Source organism: Ursus arctos, unplaced genomic scaffold, assembly GCF_023065955.2.
Source record: "Ursus arctos isolate Adak ecotype North America unplaced genomic scaffold, UrsArc2.0 scaffold_24, whole genome shotgun sequence".
NCBI lineage: Eukaryota > Metazoa > Chordata > Mammalia > Carnivora > Ursidae > Ursus > Ursus arctos.
Genome location: NW_026622919.1, coordinates 5,741,047 through 5,762,526, shown reverse-complemented (window position 1 = coordinate 5,762,526; position 21,480 = coordinate 5,741,047). Strand labels below are relative to the sequence as shown.

At 54.6% G+C, this 21,480-nt stretch overlaps 3 protein-coding genes across 6 annotated transcripts in view; 2 read left to right on the top strand and 1 right to left on the bottom strand.

Annotated features, from left to right (window-relative positions):
- The window catches only part of RECQL5 (RecQ like helicase 5), a 35,418-nt gene that overhangs the window by 5,394 nt on the left and 8,544 nt on the right, over positions 1–21,480 (bottom strand). For 3 of the 4 annotated variants that reach the window (XR_008961288.1, XM_026484143.4, XM_026484145.4), the window contains exon 8: positions 16,941–17,020. Coding sequence is in view for 3 of the 4 variants with exons in the window: in XM_026484143.4 (XP_026339928.1) it covers positions 16,941–17,020 (80 nt within the window). In the remaining variant the exon portion in view is untranslated. Of the gene's footprint in view, positions 1–9,879; positions 11,107–16,940; positions 17,021–21,480 lie in introns of those variants that run through there. The other variant, XM_026484146.3, reaches the window with a different exon arrangement.
- SMIM5 (small integral membrane protein 5) lies at positions 1,278–8,654 on the top strand. The gene is made up of 3 exons (XM_026484149.4): positions 1,278–1,644; positions 7,430–7,626; positions 8,072–8,654. Exons 2-3 carry the CDS (start codon positions 7,500–7,502, stop codon positions 8,167–8,169), a joined length of 225 nt encoding a protein of 74 aa, XP_026339934.1. The 5' UTR covers positions 1,278–1,644; positions 7,430–7,499; the 3' UTR covers positions 8,170–8,654.
- SMIM6 (small integral membrane protein 6) lies at positions 11,596–14,929 on the top strand. Its single transcript, XM_057318173.1, has 2 exons — positions 11,596–13,677; positions 13,810–14,929. Exon 2 carries the CDS (start codon positions 14,245–14,247, stop codon positions 14,515–14,517), a length of 273 nt encoding a protein of 90 aa, XP_057174156.1. The 5' UTR covers positions 11,596–13,677; positions 13,810–14,244; the 3' UTR covers positions 14,518–14,929.

Genomic DNA, 21,480 nt, shown 5'->3' with positions numbered 1-21,480 from the left:
ACCAGACTCCAGCTGTCTCTCCTAGGACTCCCACGATGGGGGCACAGTTGGTCCTCAGGGCAGCTGCAGAGGCCCCCGGAGGGACCACAGATCTCTCAGGGCCCTTGCAAAGGGCCAGTCTTGCCGCAGGAATGTGGCATGGGGTAGGGGAGCCTGAGAGACTGGGCGGCAGAGGCAGGGCTGTCCAGGCACCATATCCTGGGGACAACAATAGGTGGCATCACTCTTTAACCGGAACGCCTCTCAACGTGAGGACCACCCGGAGCTGCAAAAACACTTTGAGGAGCGGAGACCCCTGAGGCGCAGGCACCAGGAACAAGAGCTGAGGCTTACACAGGCCCTAGGAAGCGGGGTCTGACTACTTTTAGAGAATGCAGCTTTGAATGGCAGGAGATGGCAAGTGGGCCCAGGCAGCCACCAGAGGGCACCGTTCCCTCCACTCCTAAGTCACCGTGAGGCTCCTGCCATCGCCAGTCTGCGCATCTGCACAGTGGCCGCCTGTCCAGCCTCTGGGAGGCTTTGGCATCTAAGTGGTGTGGCTACACGGTTGGCATCCTTCCCCCCACCCTCCCTCAAGCCCGGACTCACTGGGGTTTTGTGCTCACACTCAAAGGGCTCCATTGAGAGCTCACAGATGCGGGCTGGGGTCGGCTCCTACCCTGCTCCGGGCACAGCCTGGTCTGCTGGGGTGGCACAACCAACCAAATGTCAAAGGGCCCTGCCAGCCACAGCTCTGGAGCCTGTCCCTGCCGGCCAGGGCCAGGCGTGCAGAAAGGGTCCCAGCAAATACCCTTTGGAAAGACTGAGATCAGTAGGGTCCTCCCTCATCCTGGGGCTGAGGAACACCAGGCACTTCCCGGGCAAGCAGGCCACGTGCAGGCTACTCTCAAGTCACCCCAAGTTCTTCCCCAAGATGCCTCCCTCGGGGGCTGGCCTTGTGGGTGGGCCGGCAGCTCCCCCACTATTCACTTTCTTTCTTCAGAGGGGCCAGAGGGCTAGACCAGCCAGGGAGTCTCCAGACAGACAGGTTGGAGAGGTGGGGGGGATGGGCCCAAAGCCCTCCTGAGGGCTAGGGAGGGGGCCAAAGAGCTGGGAGTGCTGTGCGGCCTCCCTTCCCCACTCCACTGCTCAGGGGGAGCCTCCCAGAGGGCTTCTTTGCCAGGGAACAGGAGAGCCGACCTCCTATCAGCTCCCAGCCCAGGCCCAGCCCACGATGGCTTAGCACACACCCGCCAGGAGGGAGAGGAGAGGAAGAGGAGGAACAGCAGAGTTCGCCCAGGCAGACCTCCCAGGGGCAGGGCGGTGCAGGGGAGTCCGAAGTCACCCGCCAAGGCCCCAGCAGGGATTCCCTCGCCTGGGCAGGGCAGCGGTGGCACTGGCTCCCCCTCCTTCGGTGGCCGCCCCGTGTAATTTGACACTTGGATCTCCAGGACGACCAACAACAGAAAAGCTGAGGCCGAGACAGCAGCTGGCTGTCAGCAGCCAGGAGTTCCACACGCTGAGGAAGGCGCCCAGCAGCGGGTCAGGAAAGAGGCATCAGAGGAGGAAGGAAGAGGTGGTGGCCGGGCCCGAGGACAGGCCCAGGAGGCTGCTGGGCTCGCCGGCATCTGCGGTTGCCCCCCAACCCCACACCCGAGTTCCTAGGTGAGTGGTGCCGGCCACAGATGATAGGGTGGGGGGTGCGGGGCAGCCAGGGTCCCCTGCCCCAAGGGTGGAGAGCCACCATCTGCTTCGACCACAGAGGCTCACGGTGGGGGTGCAACTCAGTCACAGTCTCCAGACAGCCTCGTTTAAACGTGGGCTCTCCCTTCTTCTGCTGGGCCCCGCACTGGGGGAACACGGGCTGAGGCTGCAGCTCTCTGCTCAGAGTGCTTTCCTCCCGGCTTGCTGAGCAGGCAGAGGGGCCCCGAGTGCTTGCTTACTCTGCAAGTTAGTTGAAGCTTGTTCTATTCAGGGGGCTTAAACAAGGGATTTGGCTGTCCTGGCTTGGGAGAGAACGGCTGCCTGCCCACTGAGCCTCCCTTTTTCCCAGGATCAACGCAGAGCCCTCTGTGTGGCTGCTTTCTCCCGGTGGAGGCGGCTCAGGGCAGGGTCTGCCCCGCCAGTTCGTGCCCCCCCAGGAACTTGGCGGGACCCGTAGCAGCTCTGCCCATCCATGTCCTGCATCAGTGCGGCCACTGCCACCTCTCGTGAGGGGCTTGGCCCACTCACTGCCAGGTGTTCTCAGCTCAGGCTAAGCCCAGGTGCTCCTCCCTCGGCCCACTGGGACTCCCATGAGCTCCCTAATCGCCCTGAATGCTGCGCCAGAAGCCTGAGGGCCAGACTCTAAAACCAGGGTGGGGTCAGGAGAAGGCAATGACAGTGAGGCTGGTGGAGGACCTGCCCGGTATTTGGCCTTCTGCCGCGCCACTGGAATGCTGAGCCCAAGACTGCTCTTCGAGCAGCACGGGGAGCAGCCCCCTTGGGCAGGGCCCCACCAACCGAGGCTGCCTACTCCTCCTGCCTCCTGCCCCCACACCAGGGTTAAAGTCTCCCTTCCCCACCCCCCAGATGTTTCCCCCAAAGCAAACAGGCTAGTATCTACTTAGAAAAACAACAATCCAGGGAAAAGTGGAAACCAAGGATCAGTCCAAGTGTTTTTGGCTCAGCAAAGGCTGTGGGACTTGGCCCACGGTTGATGACTGGGGAGACTAAAAGCCCTGCAGCGATGGGCCAGGCATGGCAGAGAGGGGCCGGGCGCCGGGTCTGTGTTGGAGGCAGCGCGCAGGGCTGGGTGAGGGAAGGGCCAGGTGTGAGCCCAGGGCTACCCCTGCTGGCTCGGATCTGTACGGCAGGCAGGCAGGCAGCAGAGTCCTGCAGCCACAGGACATAGGAGGATGGGGTCACCTGGACACAGGTGCTGAGCTGGAATAGGAGGGTGATGCCGAGCTTCCAGGGCTGGGTGAACCATCACTAGCAGCAAGAAGTCCCTCCTCCAGTCCTGGAAAGCCATGGGGTTAGGGAAGCAGGACTGCACGGGGTTCAAATGTCTACTTCCCACAGCAACTTGGAGCTAGGACAGAAAAGGGCATCATCTCAAGGCTTGACGCAGTGCACAGTGGACACCTCTGCCTTACTGATCAGGCCTCTGGACCCCACAAATCTGCCACAACCATCAGTTTGCCTCATCATAGCTGTTTCTCAAACAAGACAGTGCCCAGTGGGGCAAGAGTGGCTGTAACCCACCATGACAAAATGACAGGGGCCCTGAGCCATCAGCACACCACTTATCAGTCATAAACAGGCTGGCCTGCTGCCTGCTCTCTTCCACAAAGGGCCTCTGGAGTTGGAGTATCAGTTTTGCAAGGAGGAAACAGGGAAGCTTCAGGACCAAGTGGCAGATGTCTAGCCTGCAGGATGCCTGCCTGCTCAGTCACAAGGTCCTCTGTGCCAAGAGATGCCCCACAAAGGAATGTTTTCTGGTCCCTCCAGCTCTGCCAGCCTTCACCTCTGCCCGGCTCACTTCCCCCTCCACTGGCTGCCATTTCAGCCACCGAGCACCCTCCAAAGGTTCCAAGAAGGGCCATAGAGGCAGCCAAGGCTGCTCTCCCTTCCTGGGGCCGTGGGAAGCCACTTGCTTTGGCTGCCTTCAACCAAAGCACTCCTGAGCACAGGGCTGGGAGGGACTCTGATTTCCCTGGTTCACAGGCAGGAAGTACAGTTTTGGAAGGAGAATGGATGACCCTCCTATCTCCTTGAGATAGACCAGAAAGATACACGCGATCATCAGTACTGGCTCTGGGCCTCCCTTCAAACCTGGGGAAGTAAAAGGGACAGGCGGCAGCCAGCCTCAGAGCACGCACGTGCCCCGGGTCACAGCTGGGAACACTTACAGACTAGGACTCCCTACAGAACAACGCCTGAGGAACATACCGCACGGTCACCTGATGACTACTGGTTATATCGGGCACCAGGCGTCAGGCACCCCCCGGGGCCATGCTTTAAATAGCCCGCTGGGAAGAGCGCCTGGGACCTGCTGGAATGTGCCTCCTCCCTCTTAGAACGAGGTCCCTCCAGCTCCCACGGTCCCCACTAAGGTTTATTCTGCTCAAGCCCAAATGGAAATGGCAGAACGTCAACTGAAAAACAAAGGGGGTTCCGTCAGCCTTCGGGGTAGAATCTTGGCTGGACCCATTCCCGCTCACAACCCAGACAGAATCCGTGAGAAGCCTGGGGTGAGACCCCAGGGCTGGTACAGCTTGTTAACTCAGCTCACCAGAGAGGCCCTGGGCGCAAAGGCACGATGCTATCCATGGCCACACGGCCACAGCCACGGCCTGCCACTGGCGTGCACTGGCATTCCTCCCAGCGCGGGGCCCAAGTCCTCTGGGTGGGACTCTGCAGCATCCTGCCTTCATGACGCCCAGAGAATGGCCGACTTCAGAGCCGAAGCTTCTGACCGACGAAGCCCCTTCCTGCACAGCAGAGCAGCCTTGGCCCAACCTGCATCCTCCCTGCTCTACAGATCACACCCCTCAGACTGGCTGGGTCTCCACACCACTTCTTGCTCACGAGCGGAGGTCTCGCCTCCACAATCCCTCCCCGGGTCTTTGGACCTGGAAACACAAGTGAAAAAGCCACTCTTGCCCAGCTGGCCTCCGCCCGCTTCCTCTTTCAAGGAGTCTTCGATGGCTACATTGGGCAATGCAGGCACAGGGCCAATCAGGCTGAAGAAGCCAGACCAAGTGGAGACGAAGAGGGGAAGAGAAAAGGTGCCCAACTCCTGAGCCCTGTGCAAAGTCTCCTCTGGGGCTTTGCTTGGCACCTCTGTTCCCTCCTCTAGGAACGAGACCAGCAGGCGGGCTACTGCGCTTCTGGAAACATGGGAATTGGGGCGCCCAGAGAGGCCCCGGAATGAGAGGGGACTACCCTCCTGGTGCAAACCTACTTCACTGGTCAACCTGGGGGAGGGGGCGGGGCACATTTAGCGTGACCAGAGAAGAGCGGCCCTATGCTTGGGGAGGAGTTTGGTGAACCTGAAACAGACAAGATCTGGCCTTTCAGTGACAAGTCACATGTGGTTCTCAAAGAACAGGTGTGGCCCTGGCCTGGGGGTGAGACACCTGAATAAAAGCAGTGCCCAGACTCATGAGTGTGGAAAGGGGCCGATCATGCAGAACACACCTGCTTCCAAAGGGCTCTGGGGCCCTGGCCCTGCACCGGGCCTACTGCACAGTCAGTGCCCTCAGGAGGCCGCTCTGGGGGCTGGCTTACTTGCCAGCCAGAGAGCAGGCTGCCTAAGACAGGCCTCCATGAGAGACAGCATGGGGCAGTGGGGGGCTGCTGGCCAGGCTCTCCGTCCTGCTGTGTGACCTCAGAAGAACCATTTACACTCCTGGCTCTGCTTCCCATAAAGGGACGCAGAGACGGATGCCCTGTGGCATTCTAGGATCCTGTGCCCCTTAGTACACTTGATCTCCTTTGCAGAAACATGCTGACCCTGGGGTGGGGTGTGAGAGGAGACAGGAGGATCTAACTCCAGGAGCCTCCCACTTCTGACAGGAAACCCTCTAATCCTCCAGGGACCCATCATCTGCCTGCTACCCTCAACATCACTTAAAACACAGCTCCCGTCTCCAGCCCGCCCCACCACCTGCCTTCCCCTCACACACCGCAAACAGCCTGGGTACACAGGCCATAGACAAAGCTCCCCAAGGGTGTTTGGGGAGGGTCTCTGACAGTGTACAAGGGGGTACGACTGCTCCCAAAGGCTTCCTCGATGCTCCTACGGTGGCTGAACCCCCCTCAGAGGGGAATCACATGTGCGGGGCCCCAATGTGTGCAGGATCTGTGCTGGCCACGGCTGTGCTTCCAGGAGTCAATCCAACAGCCTCGAAAGATGGGCATCTCCTCTCACGTAAAATGAGAGAAAGAAACAGACTCAGAGAGACAAAGTGAGACACATCCATGTCACAGAAGCAGGAAAGGGGCAGGCGGCATCGAAACAATGTCCCGGGGGGCGGGGGCAGCTGACCAAACGAGAGCAGTTACCACATGGAAGACAAGACTCGGGAGGCACAGGCCAGCTGCCGTCCAGGTCCCGAAGGCCCGCGAGGCAGAAGAGGGGTACAAGTGTCCTATGTGACCACAGGCAGGACCAACAAGGTCAGGAGGAGGTCCCACTTCCAACGATCAGCGCTGTTCCAAGAAGGAAGAGGGTAGGCGGCCATAGTAGGTGGGACCCCGCATCTCACTGAGAGGGGCTCACGCAAAGGCTGCATGCCAGGAGTGCAGGGACCTAGATACAGGGTAGAGGGTTCAAGCAGACGTTCAAGCAGAGGTTCAAGGCAGTTCTAAGACAGCTCTACTGTGGTGGCAGTCCCAGCAGGGACTGGCTTCCAAGACAGCAGCCATCTCAGGAGAACCTGTCTGGCCCAGACCCAGGACGAGGTGGCAGTAATTAGACCCTCAGGTCTGGCACGAGCCTCTGGCCACCTGTTACCCTGCCTTGGATCAGAGCTGCCTTGGTGAACAAGTTCGGGCTGGGCTGGCACACACTGTCCCCCATCCACTTCCGAAGAGGCACTGGCTCCCCAGGTCCATGGCTGAGACTGAGGGGGAAAGACACTGAGGCAGAGCACGCCCCAACTCACAGGCTCAGCCCGGACCTTCCCCTTTAACCTGTTGGGCACCTGTAGACAGGAAGATGTTCTCAGTCGTGGGGCCTGGAGGGCTGAGTTGCCACCTACCTGGGGCAGGGGTAGGGGCAGAGGGGACTCTCCTGGTCTGAGCCGGCGGAAAGGGGCTGGTAAACCAGCTGTGGGATGCCAGATCCCATCCTGAGAGGGCCCCCTTGGGCAAAACTGCAGGGACACAGCGTCATCTCTTCCTCCTCAAAGAACACTGTGTGAGTAGGCGGGGGGCCCTGGTGGGGCCCAGACTACCTCCCTGTGAGCTCTCACCTCCAGCTGACCCTAGCTAGAAGCCCCAGTGTGCCTGCTCGAGGAAGAACCTTATCCTTCTGCCCCACAAATGATGGGAGGCAAGAGCACCCGGCTGGAGCCCTAAAGCCCAGTCTCCCTGCTGGGAACCCACGGGAGGCACCCAAAGTCCTGAAGGACCCAGGGGTCACTGGGGGAGCTGTGCCAGCCCAAGGCGCCCCAGCAAAACCAGGAGTGGTGCCTGAGACAAAGGACTGTAATAGTGAAGTCACCCCACCTCAAAGTCGGGAGCCCTGGCCAACCGTGGCCGGCTAACAGACCTCTCCTGTGTCTGGCTGTGCCGGGCAGCCCCCATGGCAGGGCCTCAGGCTCCACGACGGGTGGTGTCAGCTGGGTGGGGACTGAGGGCCACTGCTGGGTGCTGGGTGGAGGGCCCCAATGGCTCCCTCCCCCCATGAGCCACAGGGGTACAGGGGTGAGACCTGACGAACTCGTTCTGCGGGCTGCAGGTGGGTGGGGACTCCGGCCCCGTGTCTGCTCAGCACAGCCAGGAGGAGCCCGGCAGGAGCCCGATGTACCATGGCAGCCGCTGACTTCGTGCAGGAGATGCGCTCCACGGGTGAGAAGTTACTGCTCAAGCTACAGAAACTACCCCAGGCCGAGCCTGTGGAGATAGTGGCCTTCTCGGTCATCCTCCTTTTCACAGGTAAGCTCGGGCTCTCACATTCTCCCCAGCACCCTGGCTCTTCCTGGCATCCAGGAAAGGTGAGACCATGGTGCTGGCCAGAGGGCTGGCTAGGTGTCCCCCAGACAGAGAAGGAGAAGGAGATGTCCCTGGGGAAAAGCCAAGGGACTGCCCTAAGGCTCGACAAGCTGCGCCAGTGATGATGGTGCGGCGCTGGAACCAGGGCCCGGAGGCAGCCCCAGCTCCCAACCAGGATCGAGGGAGCGAAGCTATGGGCAGCAGAGGAGGCTGGCAGGGAGGTCAGGGCCCAGGGGCTGCCACGGGGACAGCTGACACCTCGCCAGAGTCTCTTTGGGCAAAGATCCTGCATACCTCTGGAGGGGTTTCTTTAGAAGTCGGGTGTATGTCCTTTCTCTCCCCCTGCTGAGCTCCCGGTGCTCGCTGCTTCTCTCCTCTCCTCCCCCAGCTACCGTGCTGCTGTTGCTGCTGATAGCCTGCAGCTGCTGCTGCTGCCCTGAGCGCAGAGGCAGGAAGGTCCAAGTGCGGCCCATGACCCCGCCGTGAGGGCCAGAGACGAGGACGAGACGCTGGAGAGGAGGCTGCCAAAGCCATGACCCCAGGTGCCACCTGGCCCTGCGGCCCTCAGCCCACAAGACCACGATCCGTGGCCCCAGCTCCGACCCTGCCCAGGAACCCGCCACCTGCAGCCTTAGCGAGGAAACAAGGGCTGGTACGGCCACCAAACTCCGACCTGCCAGTGAATCCTGGGGGGCCGAGGAGGAGTCAATTGGTTAAAACACTGAGTAAACAAAAACTGGGGATTCTTTCCCAAACTGCACCTTTTAACAAAACACAGAAGCAGGGTCCCCATACTTGAATGGAGAATAGCCTGCGCCTATGGGGACCTGGCCCTTGGGGCCCCCACGCCGAAGAGGGACTTTGTGCAATAGCTACTGGGTCCCGAGCTTCCCACCAGAGGGGAGCGTGTCAGTATTCTGCTCTGGTATTTGCCCGTTTCTTTCCCAGTAAAAGCTTTCTGGTTATGTGTTTCTGTGGCGCCAGACTCCCTGGCCTGGGCTCTGTGCTTCTGAAGGGCAATGTGCCAGAATTCCAGGGGTGTGGCCGGTGACTGTCCTTGCCAGGCCTCTGCACTCCCTGTGCCCACGAAAGCTGGAAAAACACACAGGCAGGAATGCCATGCAAGAGGGAAGCAGGGGAAGGGTGAGGGTGAAAGGCCCATCAGCACCAGCTGCTAACGAGCTCTGGCTCCAGATGGCCCCTCTGCAGTGGCGGGGCAGCGTCTGCCTGGGTGCTGGGCTCAGGAACGCCACTCCACAGCTTCCACTGCCACTTAACGTTAGCCCACATGCCCTGCACCAGCGGGCTCAGGCCCCTGGGTCTTCCCAAACTTCTGGAGTCAGAGAAGAGAGGTCAGGCCCCTACTATTGTCCATAGCCTGCATCCTAACCCCTCGGTCCTTCCCCCATTGTGTGCCAGGCTGTCTGGGTACAAAGCCTCACCTGCTACTCACCGGCTATGTGAATGCGGGTTAGTGATTCAACCTCCCTGACCCACGTTTCCTCCCCTCTGAGACTCCGCTGACCCCGGGAGCTGCCTCCTGGAGTGAGCTAATGAGGAGAAACTGAGATAACCTACAGCAAGCACTTGGCACAGTGCTGGGCAGATCCTAAGAGCTCTGCAGATATGAACCATCGTCATTATCTGCCCCTCTAAACAAGAGCAACGTGGACCCATATTAAGCACTGGCTCTGCCACAGTGCAACGCCGCCCTGCCTCCCTCCCTTTAGTTTACTTTCTCTTCCAGAAAATGTTTCAGGTACGGCTACCAACCCAGGAATGAGGGTAGGGGAGTCAAAAATCTCTCTGTGGTACCTCCCCCTTCATCCCCGCTGGTCCCCCAGAGCCACTAGGGGTGGAGTCCTGTCCATCTAGAAAACAGAGTGGAGAGGGGATGCCCGGCCCTGCCCCCCACTCCCCTCCATCTCCGGCTGGCAGGCAGGTGGGAGAAACTCTGGCTGGTTTCATTTCCTGGTGTCCACTGACTTGTTTGACGGGTTTGGTTTAGGTTGAAGACCCAGAGAGGAAGTCCTTCCACACAAAAGAAAAGAAATTCAAGAACCAGCCTGTACCCACCCCACAAGAACGGGATTCAGAGTAACAATGGGAATGACAAGGATGCTGAAGGCGGCAGGCGATGATCAAGCTGGCCAAAACCCCCCGAGGGCTTCTGTGTGCCCAGCCGCTGCCCAAAGATTTTTTTTTCTTTAACATTTTATTTGAGGGGCGCCTGGGTGGCTCAGTCGTTAAGCGTCTGCCTTCGGCTCAGGTCATGATCCCAGGGTCCTGGGATCAAGCCCCACATCGGGCTCCCTGCTCAGTGGGGAGACTGCTTCTGCCTCTCCCAATCCCTGCTTGTGTTCCCGCTCTCGCTGTCTCTCTCTCTCTCTGACAAATAAATATTTTTTAAAAAAAATATTTTATTTGAGAGAGAGGGAGAGGACAGAGGGAGACCCAGGCTCCCCGCTGAGCAGAGAGCCCGATATGAGGTTTGATCCCAGGACCCCGGGATGATGACCCAAGCCGAAGGCAGACGCTTCACCGACCAAGCCGCCAGGTGCCCAGAGCCTAAAGCATCTGATGCGGGTGATCTTCGATCACAACAGCCTCCATGCCATGGGCACCGTTATTATCCCTATTTTAGAGATGAGGAAATTGAGCCTTAGCAACACTAGGTCACTTTCCTAAGTTCAACCAGCTAAAAAGTGGTAGAGCCAGCCTCTGGGCCCAGCCCACCCAGCTGCAGAGCCCCTGCTCACCACAGCCGGGCCCTGAGGCCTCTCAGCGGCCGTTCAGATAAGGCTCCCATCCCATTATCCTCCATCAAACAATCTTAGATTCCACACCCCAAACTGTTGAAAAATCACCTCCCTGTGAGTGGGTGCAGCCCGAGAAGAGCTAGGGAGGGGCCCAACTAGGACTCCCTCCCAGAAGGAAAACAGGGAAGGTGGGAGGGACCCAGAGGGGAAACCCTGCCCTTTTCAGTCCAGGCACCAACAGCTAGAGGGGCCCCTGGAAGCCCTCAATTCAGGAGATGATCAACAGTGGGGCAGCCCAATTCCCGTGTGACTCTCCCTTAAGCAAGTTTTCACTGGCACCAAGAATGTCCCCTCCTGAGACGGTGGCTGAGGCTGTGCCTCTTTGCTAGGAGATTCTGGCTCCATGGTCCGGCCGCCAAGAGGTGAGGACCATGGGCCCTTTCTTTAGCATTCTCCTCCTCCTAACTGCTGAGCCCGAATAAGATGACATTCCTGCGCTGCTGGGAAGGCTCACTCCTTCCCACTCGGCAGCAAACGGGCCCACGCTGAGTCCCGCCACTCATGGCTCCCCACGGCAGTGCTGGGCAGGCTTCAGTCCCACACAGCTCAACCAGATCAGCTCCAGGGTGACAGGAGCCTGGCATACTCCCAGCACAGGTTTTCTCTGGAAAAGAGATAGGGAGAGAAAGTGGCAATACACCCACTGTGGGAAAGAACAAACAGAGAGGGACAGCAACGGTGGCCATGGAAGGGGAGGCCAGCAGGCTGTCTGCGCCCTGAAGGACATCTGGCTATCACAGGTCTCCATTCCTGCCACCAGGACCCCTGGAACGAGCCACCCCCAAGTTTGCCTGCGCTCACGGCTGCACTGATTTCCCAGCCTCATCAGGCCCCCACTGACGCCGGCCTCTACTACAGGAGCCTCTCACTTCCTCCAGAGGCCCACACTCAAGATCCCGGCATTTTACCGGCTATTATGCCTTATCAGAAACCACAGGAGAGCCATGGGCGCAAGAATCTCATTAGCAAAACCTGGCAGAAACCACACAAAACACTCTTCTCCTCAATCTGTTTTCTCAAGCATTAACGTCCGAGAGCAACCTACCGTAAAAATCTACACAACATAGTTGCCTGTGGGTAAGGCAACTTTTTTTTTTTTAAAGATTTTATTTATTTATTTGACAGAGAGAGAGACAGCCAGCGAGAGAGGGAACACAAGCAGGGGGAGTGCGAGAGGAAGAAGCAGGCTCCCAGCAGAGGAGCCCGATGTGGGACTCGATCCCAGAACGCCGGGATCACGCCCTGAGCCGAAGGCAGATGCTTAACCGCTGTGCCACCCAGGTGCCCCGGGTAACGCAACTTCTAAACCAAAAAACTGAGAACAAATTAATTTTGTTCTCAAAAGTACTTTCCTTACCCTCCTTGGGACCTGCTGCCTGCCATGAAACACTGTCCCCTAGTCCTACCTCTTCTGTGGTCTTCGTGCCTCAACCTAACCGCACTTCTTACGGCGGATCCTCTCAGCCCCCAGGCCAGGCTACACCGCACACCAACAGCATTCTCCACCTCTTCCCATAACGTTCCCGTCATGATGATCATTTCCGTAGGATTTTCTGATCAGGGACCAGCAATTAGCTGGAAGAGCAGGTTAAAGCCGCTTTCGTGTACGTGACACATAACATTCCCCACACGTCTCATCTTAAATGGAAACATATCCGTGCACATTCCTTGGCCAATCTTTTCACTGTAGGGCCAAAGTCTTTTCTCCGAGTGTGGGGTCTGCTGGCCAGAGAGTCCCTATATGGCTCTTTGCTAACTGTGGTTACTATAAAGCAGAACAAGAACTTAAAGACGTCCACAAAGAAATCAGCACGTGAAATCCTGGATTTTTGCAAAATGTTTCCAGTTGTCTTGCCATATCTGTTTTGACAGAAATACTGAGTGATTCCAAAATCATTCCAAAGTGGGGTGCTTATAGCAACAACTCCCCCCCACCCCCACCCCCGCCCCTTGAAGTGTGGCACAGAGCTTCGGAGCTCAGCCTCTGCGGCCGAGCTCCAGAGCTGGGTTTAAACCACCCTCCCACGACCCCCCAGCAGTTACTTCTTAGCTGGATGACCTTGGGTAAGTTGCTTCACCTCTGTGCCTGCTCCCCAGCTGTAAAACTGGGGTTTTGGCAATTACTGTTGCTCCATGTTTTTAGGTAACATTAAGTGTGATAATGTCATTAGAATAACAAGGACAAATGCCACAAACAGGTTTGGGAACAAACAGCTGACTCCTGATAAGCATCCAACTTAACTGATGGAGGAAGTAGACGGCGGTGCCAGAGACCAGCCTCCTGACTGGGGGGGGCATTTGGCAGCCAAGGGCATGCGTCGGTATGTTTTACAGAGGGAAACCCGAAGCAGCAGCTGAGCCCACGACAGTTAAGAAGGACTTTACTGAACTCACTCATCATCTGTCTCCTACAAACCCCGGCTGCACGTTAGGATCGCCCCACCGGCTTTCCAGAGCACGGGGCTCTGACTGCTCAGGGACTGAACTGATACCAGGCAAGGTCCAGATGATTCTAATGAGCAGGGCTGAGGACAAGCGAGCTAGCATGGAAGCCTGGGTGGGCAGGGCCTGCCTCCCTTGGTTCACAATGGACACGAGGTACCTAGCGCAGTTCCTGGCCACACCAGGCATTTGAATCCTAACTTTTAAGGACTGAATCATGGCCACTAGGTTTCCATTTCTGCTTCCCCGCTGCCCTATCACACCAGTGTGTAGGAACCGACCACGTGAACCAGCTGAGAGGCTGGCAAAGGCACTATGGAGAAGTTAGTCTCCGCAGGACCCCAGGGCCTCAATGGTAATAAACACCTCCACAAAGAAACTCCTTCCAGGAGGTGCCAGCTGGCACTGGTTAACCATTCACCAGCCCCCCCCCCCCGACACCACAGAAAGAGAGCAGCCCAGGTGCGGCTCCAGCCCAGGGCTTTCTGGAGTCCTGGGCTTCCTGCACTCTGGCCAGGACCTCCCAGTCCACAGGCCAGCAGCCAGACAGAGAGGACAGGCAGAACCCAGCCACAGGTGAGGCGGACAGGTGGCCTGAGGCAAGAGTCCTGGATCCAGTCTCTTTCCGCACCCTACCCCAAGCCTGACTTCTCTCGGTGAGGACGCCTGAATATACGTATCCTGAGCAGCATCCAAAACGACATCACAAAAAGGACAGAACGCAGCTGAAGGGGTAAGTATGAAAGGCAGAAGGGGAAGGCAGTTGCTAGGCAACGGGCCCTAACCCACCTTTGTTCGCTCCCGTGATGGCAATGAGGTCTGGTCAGGGCTACTTGACCATGCCAATACCTTTTTCTCTCAACAGCTGCTTCTTTGAGTCAGGGTGCGGCTCGGGCCCCCAAAGCGTGGGGCCTGCAGGATTACCCTGACCGGCCCGCTCTTAGGACACAGGAGTGTTAACAGCAGAATCAGGTAGTGACTCCTTCCTTCTCGCCACTACTCCCCTGAACTGGCTACCGGTCCACAGCCTGCCCACCTGAGCTGCTTCCAGATTGGCTAGTTCTTCTGTTTCCAGCTGCCTCCAGGGGAGCTTACCGAGGCCTCAGCTGGAGTCAGTCCACTCCTCGACTCTGATGCTGATCTCTCAAAGCGCCTCCCAAACGCTTGGCAGTTGAGGCAGGGAAAACAGCAAGGATCTATAGCGGTGCGTTTTAGGGATGGGAAAGTTCTTGCTCACAGCAGGGCGTCAAGCCCACCATCCCTGCAGAGGTGGGCCAGCTTTCTGAGACCGCTCCAGAGGATGAAGTTGGGGGTGGACAGCAGCGCCTGGGACAGGGCCTTGGAGAGGCCCCAGCACTCAAGGCGTCTGGCCCCTCTTTTCCAGGTGCACATGGATAAACTGAGAAACGGGAAGCTCATGTGGAATGATGAGTTCTGGCAGAATCCGTGGGACCAGGGAGGCCTGGCGGTGATCAGCTTGTTCATCACCATGATCCTGCTTCTCATTGTGTTTGCCATTATATTCGGTCTGCTCCCTCCACTTGAGAAGGGCAACCGGTGTGAAGAGTCGTGACCTGACTTTCTGGGGGCCAAGAAGGGGCCCACCTGTTAACTCTCAAAACACCATGTACCTTTTCTTCAAAGCCCTTTTAAGAGTCTGCAATTATACATGCATGTTAGTGTCATTAATTAATTAACTAATATGATTATCTGATGAGTGCCTGTCTTCCCCCACTGAACCGAACACCACAAAAGCAGGGCATGGGTGTCTTTCTGCTCACCACTGTATCCCCATACCCAGTGTGCCTGGTACAGAGTCCATTTCAAACAATATTTGCTGGCTGAATAAATGAATGAATGAATAAATGATCAAACAAATGGACAGACAGACGGATGCTGGGCTGTCGGCTCCCCCAGACCACAGTCCCCAGATGACAGCGCCCAGTTCAGTTGAGGGGCAAACACAAAGCTGTTCTTCTCAGACAAGGTACCGAGGCCTCTAAGCTAGAAGTTGCTTCAACCTAATGACTGTTCCTTTCGACACTCGAAGAGCACCGTCCGCAGTGAACAAATGCTTGCGATGGCCACAGCTCAGGGAAAAGAGCTGCACGCGGAGGAGAGAGGAACACCGCTGGATGCCCCGCCCCAACCTCATTCACACTGACCTGAGTGTCTCTGCCACTGGTCCCAGAGGTGCCCAGGTATCCCTCACCAGGTCCCACAGCCCCCACGCACCCCAGACCACCGTACAACACCATCTTTTGTAGACGTGGATCTGCCTCCGCCAAAGCCTCCACACCAGCCTGGCCCTGGCTGCCAGGTGCCCTCCCTTAGCAAACAGTTGCTTTCATTAAACCACAAACCAAGACTATTCTTAGAAAAAGAGCAAATATCTGGTGGGGAACAGGCGATCCACCATTTATGCAATAAAAAAACATTTCTTTTTTACTCAAAGAGCAATTTCACATTCAGCCACAACGGCCGTGTTTACTCCATCCCAGGCAGTCCTGGAACCCGGAACCCAAGCATGCAGCCCACGAGGTAGGAGAGATGAGGCTGCGTGTGGCGCAGCGGGAGGCCCACTGATGCCGAGACCCCCAGATGCACTGAGAGGCCCCAGCTCCTCAGCAGGACACAGGAGAAATAAAGGCAGGGGCCCCTAGCAGGACCTGTCCTATTGCTGGGCAGCCGCAGCCCAGAGCGACCTGGCAGTGCTAACCCTTCAGACAGTCCCGCAGAGCCACAGACTCCTCCCAGAAAAGAACCCAGCAGGATGATCTCCAGCAGAAGGGACTCTGACAATTAGCAAGGACACCCAGCCCTTTCATTATGAGCATTTTGCTCAAGCCGGAAACAGCCTAATTTAACAACTCCCAGTACTAGTGCCTGAAAAGGGCTCTGGTCACGAAGGCTGTGGGCAAGGGTGCCAAGCACCTCTGCTGGGCGTGACAGAGGCCAAGCGAGAGACTTAGTCTCAGAGGAGCCACCAAATCATCAGTGAGGAGGACGGGGTGGGAATCAAAACACACGGCACAAATAAGTACCTCTCTGGTTTCTAGAGGAGAGCCCCGAACATCTGCTAGACACCAGGTCTATTACTCACTCAGCTCCAGGCTTCAAAAATCTAGTCTTGCAAAAACCAAGACGGGACACATATATGAAACGCGCATGTCACTAAAAATCGGGAGACCCAGGATTAGAGGTGTCTGTGTACTGTGAGCTTTGTGACCATGACTCTGTGGGCATCGGTCTATTCATCTCTAAGTCTGAGGCGATCGCTTCTGCCTCGTCTACCTCACAGGGTGGTCCAACGAGGTCTAACCAATGTGAGTTTGTTTAGACCAAAGGGCTGCACGCATGCCAAGTGCTCCCGGCTTGTCCAGAATCATCCCGGCTGTCCCTCGTGTCCCGGACCTGTCCTGCCACAACCTGTCTGCCACTGAGCAGCCAGCAGGCTCTTTCAAGCCTCTGCCACCAGCACATACAGGTAAAATAGAGACGTGGATTCCACGTGGGCGAGCTGGTGTTACCACAGAAAAGCTGACTTCTCTCCAAGCTTATTATCCACCCCCAACAGATACAGTAGGTCATGGGGCTCTTTTTGGGTCCAGGATAAGAGTGACTCCTCCTCAAGTGAAGCCAGTGGTCCAGCTCAGTGTCACGTGATGACCGCAATGCTAATGGCTCAGAACCAATCACATGATTCATGACGGGGTCACTCACGGGGCCAGCGACTCCAGAAGTGGGTGGAGTGGGGTGGATGGATGGCCGTCCAAAGTACTGAATGAGTCTTCACACTGCTAGTTTCTGGGGCCTTCCTGGCAAGGATACTGACTCCCAGGCTGCCTGACAGGAAACGCCCCACACAGTAGCCTTCGGCAGGCAGCGTGCCTTGGTCGCCCAAGAGCTGCCCTATGTTCGCTGGTTAACTGGTAGGCGCTGGGAGAGGAAAGATCTCACTAACATATTGCTCCACATATGAAATAAGTCACTCACCCCAATCCTTCACAGAAGGTCACCAGGGCATCAAAGGCCAAGACAGCAGCTTTATCAGATGCTTTGTTCCCTCTCTTCTCCTAGAGACAAAAAAAGACCATTTAGCAAAAGTCTTACATAGTTGAACTACCTTGTAGCCTAAACGATGATGAGAGAAAAATATCAAATGAAAGTAAGAAAGCCATTTACAAAATGGTGTCCCCAAACCTAACCGCGCATCAGAATCACCCGGATGACGTTTTATTTTTTTTATTCTTAAAGAGTTTATTTTCAAGAAACATCCACACCCAACAGGGGGCTTGAACTCACAACCCCAAGCTCAAGAGTCGCGTGCTCTACTGACTGAGCCAGCCAGGCATTCCCCGCCTGGATAACTTTCAAAAAGTGACCCAGACTACCGAATTGAACTTTCTGGAACCGGAGCTTTGGGGAGTTTATTTTCAAAAAGCTGCTCAGGTGATTCTCATACAAAGGGCCCAGGGACTGGCATTTGGGAACCCTATATAATACGATCCATTTTTTGGTAAGATTTTATTTTTAAGTAACCTCTACACCCAATGTGGGGCTCAAACTTACAACCCTGAGATCAAGAGTCGTGTGCTCCACCAACTAAGCCAGCCAGGTGCCCCAATATCTTAAGTCCAATTTCACAGTGAACTTACACCCAAGTGTGTGTCGATTTGAAGGAACACACATACCTCTGTGTCCAGGCTACACCACAGTGTGAGCAGCGACTTCTGAGTGCTGCAATTACACATTATTGCCTTTTTGTACATGTTTGTCAAAGTTTCCTTTAAAAAAATTGTGAAATTTTTAAAAATACAGAAAAAGATACAGGAAAGGAATGAAAATATAATAGACACTGATATCTGAGATCTTAACTATTGACTTTCTGCTTCTAGAAGGTGATGAATCATCCCCACCTCCCAAACACACATAAATACACCTACTACCTCTCCCCTCACTTCTGCCAATCTGTTTATATCACCATTTCTTCTGAAATCATAATTTTCCTTATGGTGAGGAAATTATAGCAACATAGTTCAGAGCTAAACCACATGACTACATTTTTACATTTCTCATGATCACCTATCCTTTCTTGTACAACTTTGTTCCCCCAAAATTAATAGCTGTTTTTTCACTTCAATTTTAGTGTATTACTACTCCACCCCCAAATGCTGTGATATAATGAAAAAGTCATGTCAACAGGGGCCAAATATGGCAGGTTCCACTTTTATTTTTAGAAACTTCTCCCCGGGAGCCTTCTGTCCCCCTGGTTCAACTTGAACTGCCCCTCCCTCGGCCTGGCGCACAGCTGAGACCGCCCTTCAGTGGCACCCCAGGACATTCCTCTTGCCTGGCTCAGGTCAGATCTCTATCGTCCCCGCTCCGATTACTGCCTCTGTGGTGGGGGACATCCTTCAGTAGCTTCTCCACAGGAGGGAGTTTCTTGAAATCTTGTGTCCGAAAATGTCTTTTTTTTTTTTAATCATAAAGTTTAATTATGGTTCAGGAAAAAATGAGTAAATAACTTTCTCTGAAAAAACATACGTCTGTGTAGACTGCAGTTACTGGGGGCTGGTAAGTTAAACTGCCCCACTTTCTATTCTGAAAAATCGTAAAAAGTCCCCGCTCCCGTCTGATTATAGAGATGCATGTGCCCAAAATGGTTGAGAATCAATACAAGAAAGGCAAAAGCTGCAAAGCTGAGCATGCAACAGGGTCTAAGAGAAAGTCTCAGAAACACCCCAAGTGGCAACAAGGAATGTCTGGCTGGAATCTGGATTTCTTTTCAGTCATCTTTGTCTTTTGCTCCGTGGTGAAGGAGGCACATGCACTGAGATTTCCCTTTTTGTCAGACACTGCTCTGTGCAGCTCATCCACTTCCTGTAACCCGGCCTCCCACTGCTGTCTGTGGCTCTCAGGTCACCTCCCCAGATGGGGCCAGTTGCTTCTTCATCAAAGCAAGGAAAAGCATTTTTGAGGACATCTTCCGGGTCTGTGCCATTGAACTTTTCACCACACACAGTGAGAAACATGGTGAAATGCATGGGCCCCGGAGCCTCATTTATCACGGCGTCCAGATGCTCATCGGCTGGATTTTTTCCCCAGGGAGGCAGGCATAGCATGCAAATCTTCCTTGTCAATGACACCCTCTCTGTTCTGATCAATCATGTTGAAGGCCTCTTTGAATTCCTGTCTGTGACTGCTCAAACATGGTGAACACCTTGGATGTTGAGCACTGCGGGCGCTTCTTGGTGGTCCTGGTCTTTGCCCTTTTCCTGGACATGGTGGCAGTTAAATCCCTGCACAGCCGAGAGAATACGAGCACGTCCGTTAACCTCCTCGCTGCCGCTATCAATACCCTTCTACTCCCAGAGCCTATAAAGACCAGCACTTCCGGACGCCCAACCTCCGCTTAGCAAACCGGAAGCTGTAAATGTCTTTAACCTGCCTTCACACTTAACTGGCTGGCTGGGTAGGAAATTCTAAGTTGGAAACAGTTTATCTAGAATTGGAAAGCACTGCCTCATTGTTTCTCATTTCTAATATTACGATGGAGAAAACTGGCGCTGCTCTGGCCCCCAGACATTCACGTTATCACCTCTCTGGAAGCTTTCTGGATTTTCTCTTTGTCTCACGTGTCTTATTGATAAGCCTAGTGTGAACTCTCTCTTTTTTTTTTTAAGATTTTATTTATTTATTCAACAAAGATAGAGACAGCCAGCGAGAGAGGAAACACAAGCAGGGGGAGCGGGAGACGAAGAAGCAGGCTCATAGCGGAGGAGCCTGACGTGGGGCTCGATCCCATAACATCGGGATCACGCCCTGAGCCGAAGGCAGACGCTTAACCGCTGTGCCACCCAGGCGCCCCCAAGCCTAGTGTGAACTCTTATAACTCACCGTGTAAGCTTTAAATAAATGTCTTATACCTAATCACCTCACCAAAATCTTTTGTCTAATTTGAATTTCAGATACATTCCAGTTAATCACGTCCCCTTCGTTCCTGGCAAAATACCAGGTCCACGCAAGGCCTCTTCCTTCCCAATCACAACTTGTACTCCCCTTCCCATTCATTCATTTATTGATCTAGTCAAAAAACGTTTATTAAGCACTTACTATGTTCCCAGCACTGGTCTGGCCATTATAGAGACACAAGAAACAAGAGGTCCCTGCTCTCATGGAACTTACACTTCAAAAGAGCAGAAAGAAAATAAGTAAATCTGTAATGTCACACAGTAATAAACATGATTTCTTTTTCAAAAAGCAAGAGAATAGCCCTCCTGGGTGCTCAGCTATGCCTATGAGCCCATGGTCCGCACATACTGTAATTTCATCACTGCTCATGGCCGGGTATTGTTTGTTCCCCAGTGTCAGCCCTTGTGACCAATTCTATCGATACACAGGCCCTCCAGCACATGAGCTTTTATTTCAGGTGATTTGGTCTCAGAAATACGGTATCTGGGGCAAACGGTACATGTATATTAAAGCATAATGGGGGGGGTGCCTGGGTGGCTGTCAGTTGAGCATCTGACTCTTGATTTCGGCTCAGGTCATGATCTCAGGGTCCTGGGATCAAGCCCCACATTGGGCTCCGCACTCAGCACAGAGTCTGCTTGTGCCTCTCCCTCTGCCCCTCCCCCAGGTCGTGCTCACTCTCAAATAAATAAAATCTTCTAAAAAATTAAAAAATAAAAACATACAGTGTAATAGATATTGCTAGAATGCTTCCCCCCAGAAAGACTGCAACACTTCATTCTTCTCCAGGCAAAGTGCAGGCCCTCTCCTGTACGTGCTTACTAGCCACGAGTGTTAGAGCCCTTTTGCATGTGTGTCATTTTACTGCAATTTGCACTCACCTGATTACTATTGAATCTCACCGCCTTTGGACATGCCGTTTGGATGAGCTTTTCTGGGAACTTGCTTTCACACACTTTGCTTTTTCCTGTCAGTTGGTGAAATCTCTCCATTTATCCTCAACTTCAACCTCTGGTTTGCCATCTACGGTAATCAGTTTTCCAGATTTGCTGTTTATGTACGGGCTTTGTTTATGGTATCTTTTGCTGCCCACATTTTTTTCATGGGTTCAGGATTTTAGAAGTTCAAGAACTTGGGGCCCCCACCCAAAGGGGAAATCACCCTTAAAAGGATTTTACACCACACTGGAAGGAGCCCTCCACCCTTTCCCATGTGATAGATGACAAACACCTGATTGGGTGACAGGCACAGAGAGGGTTAATCAGATTAAAACAGCCCGCCAACGAGCCCAGAAAAAAACTCCAAGACTTAGAAACTCCAGTGGTAACCCTCTTGGGTCCCCTCCCTCCCTGGGAGCTTTGTACTATCACTTTGCTATCGCTCAATAAACCTTGCTTTGCTGCCAAAAAATAAAAGTTCAAGAACTTTAATTCAAATACTTCTTTTTTTAAAAGATAGCTTTCTGAATTTCTAATTTTCATTACAAAACTATTTCTAGCCCTACGTTATACACTGGAATAAAATGTCTTGCAAGCGTTGTTTATTTTTTACATGTAGGTCC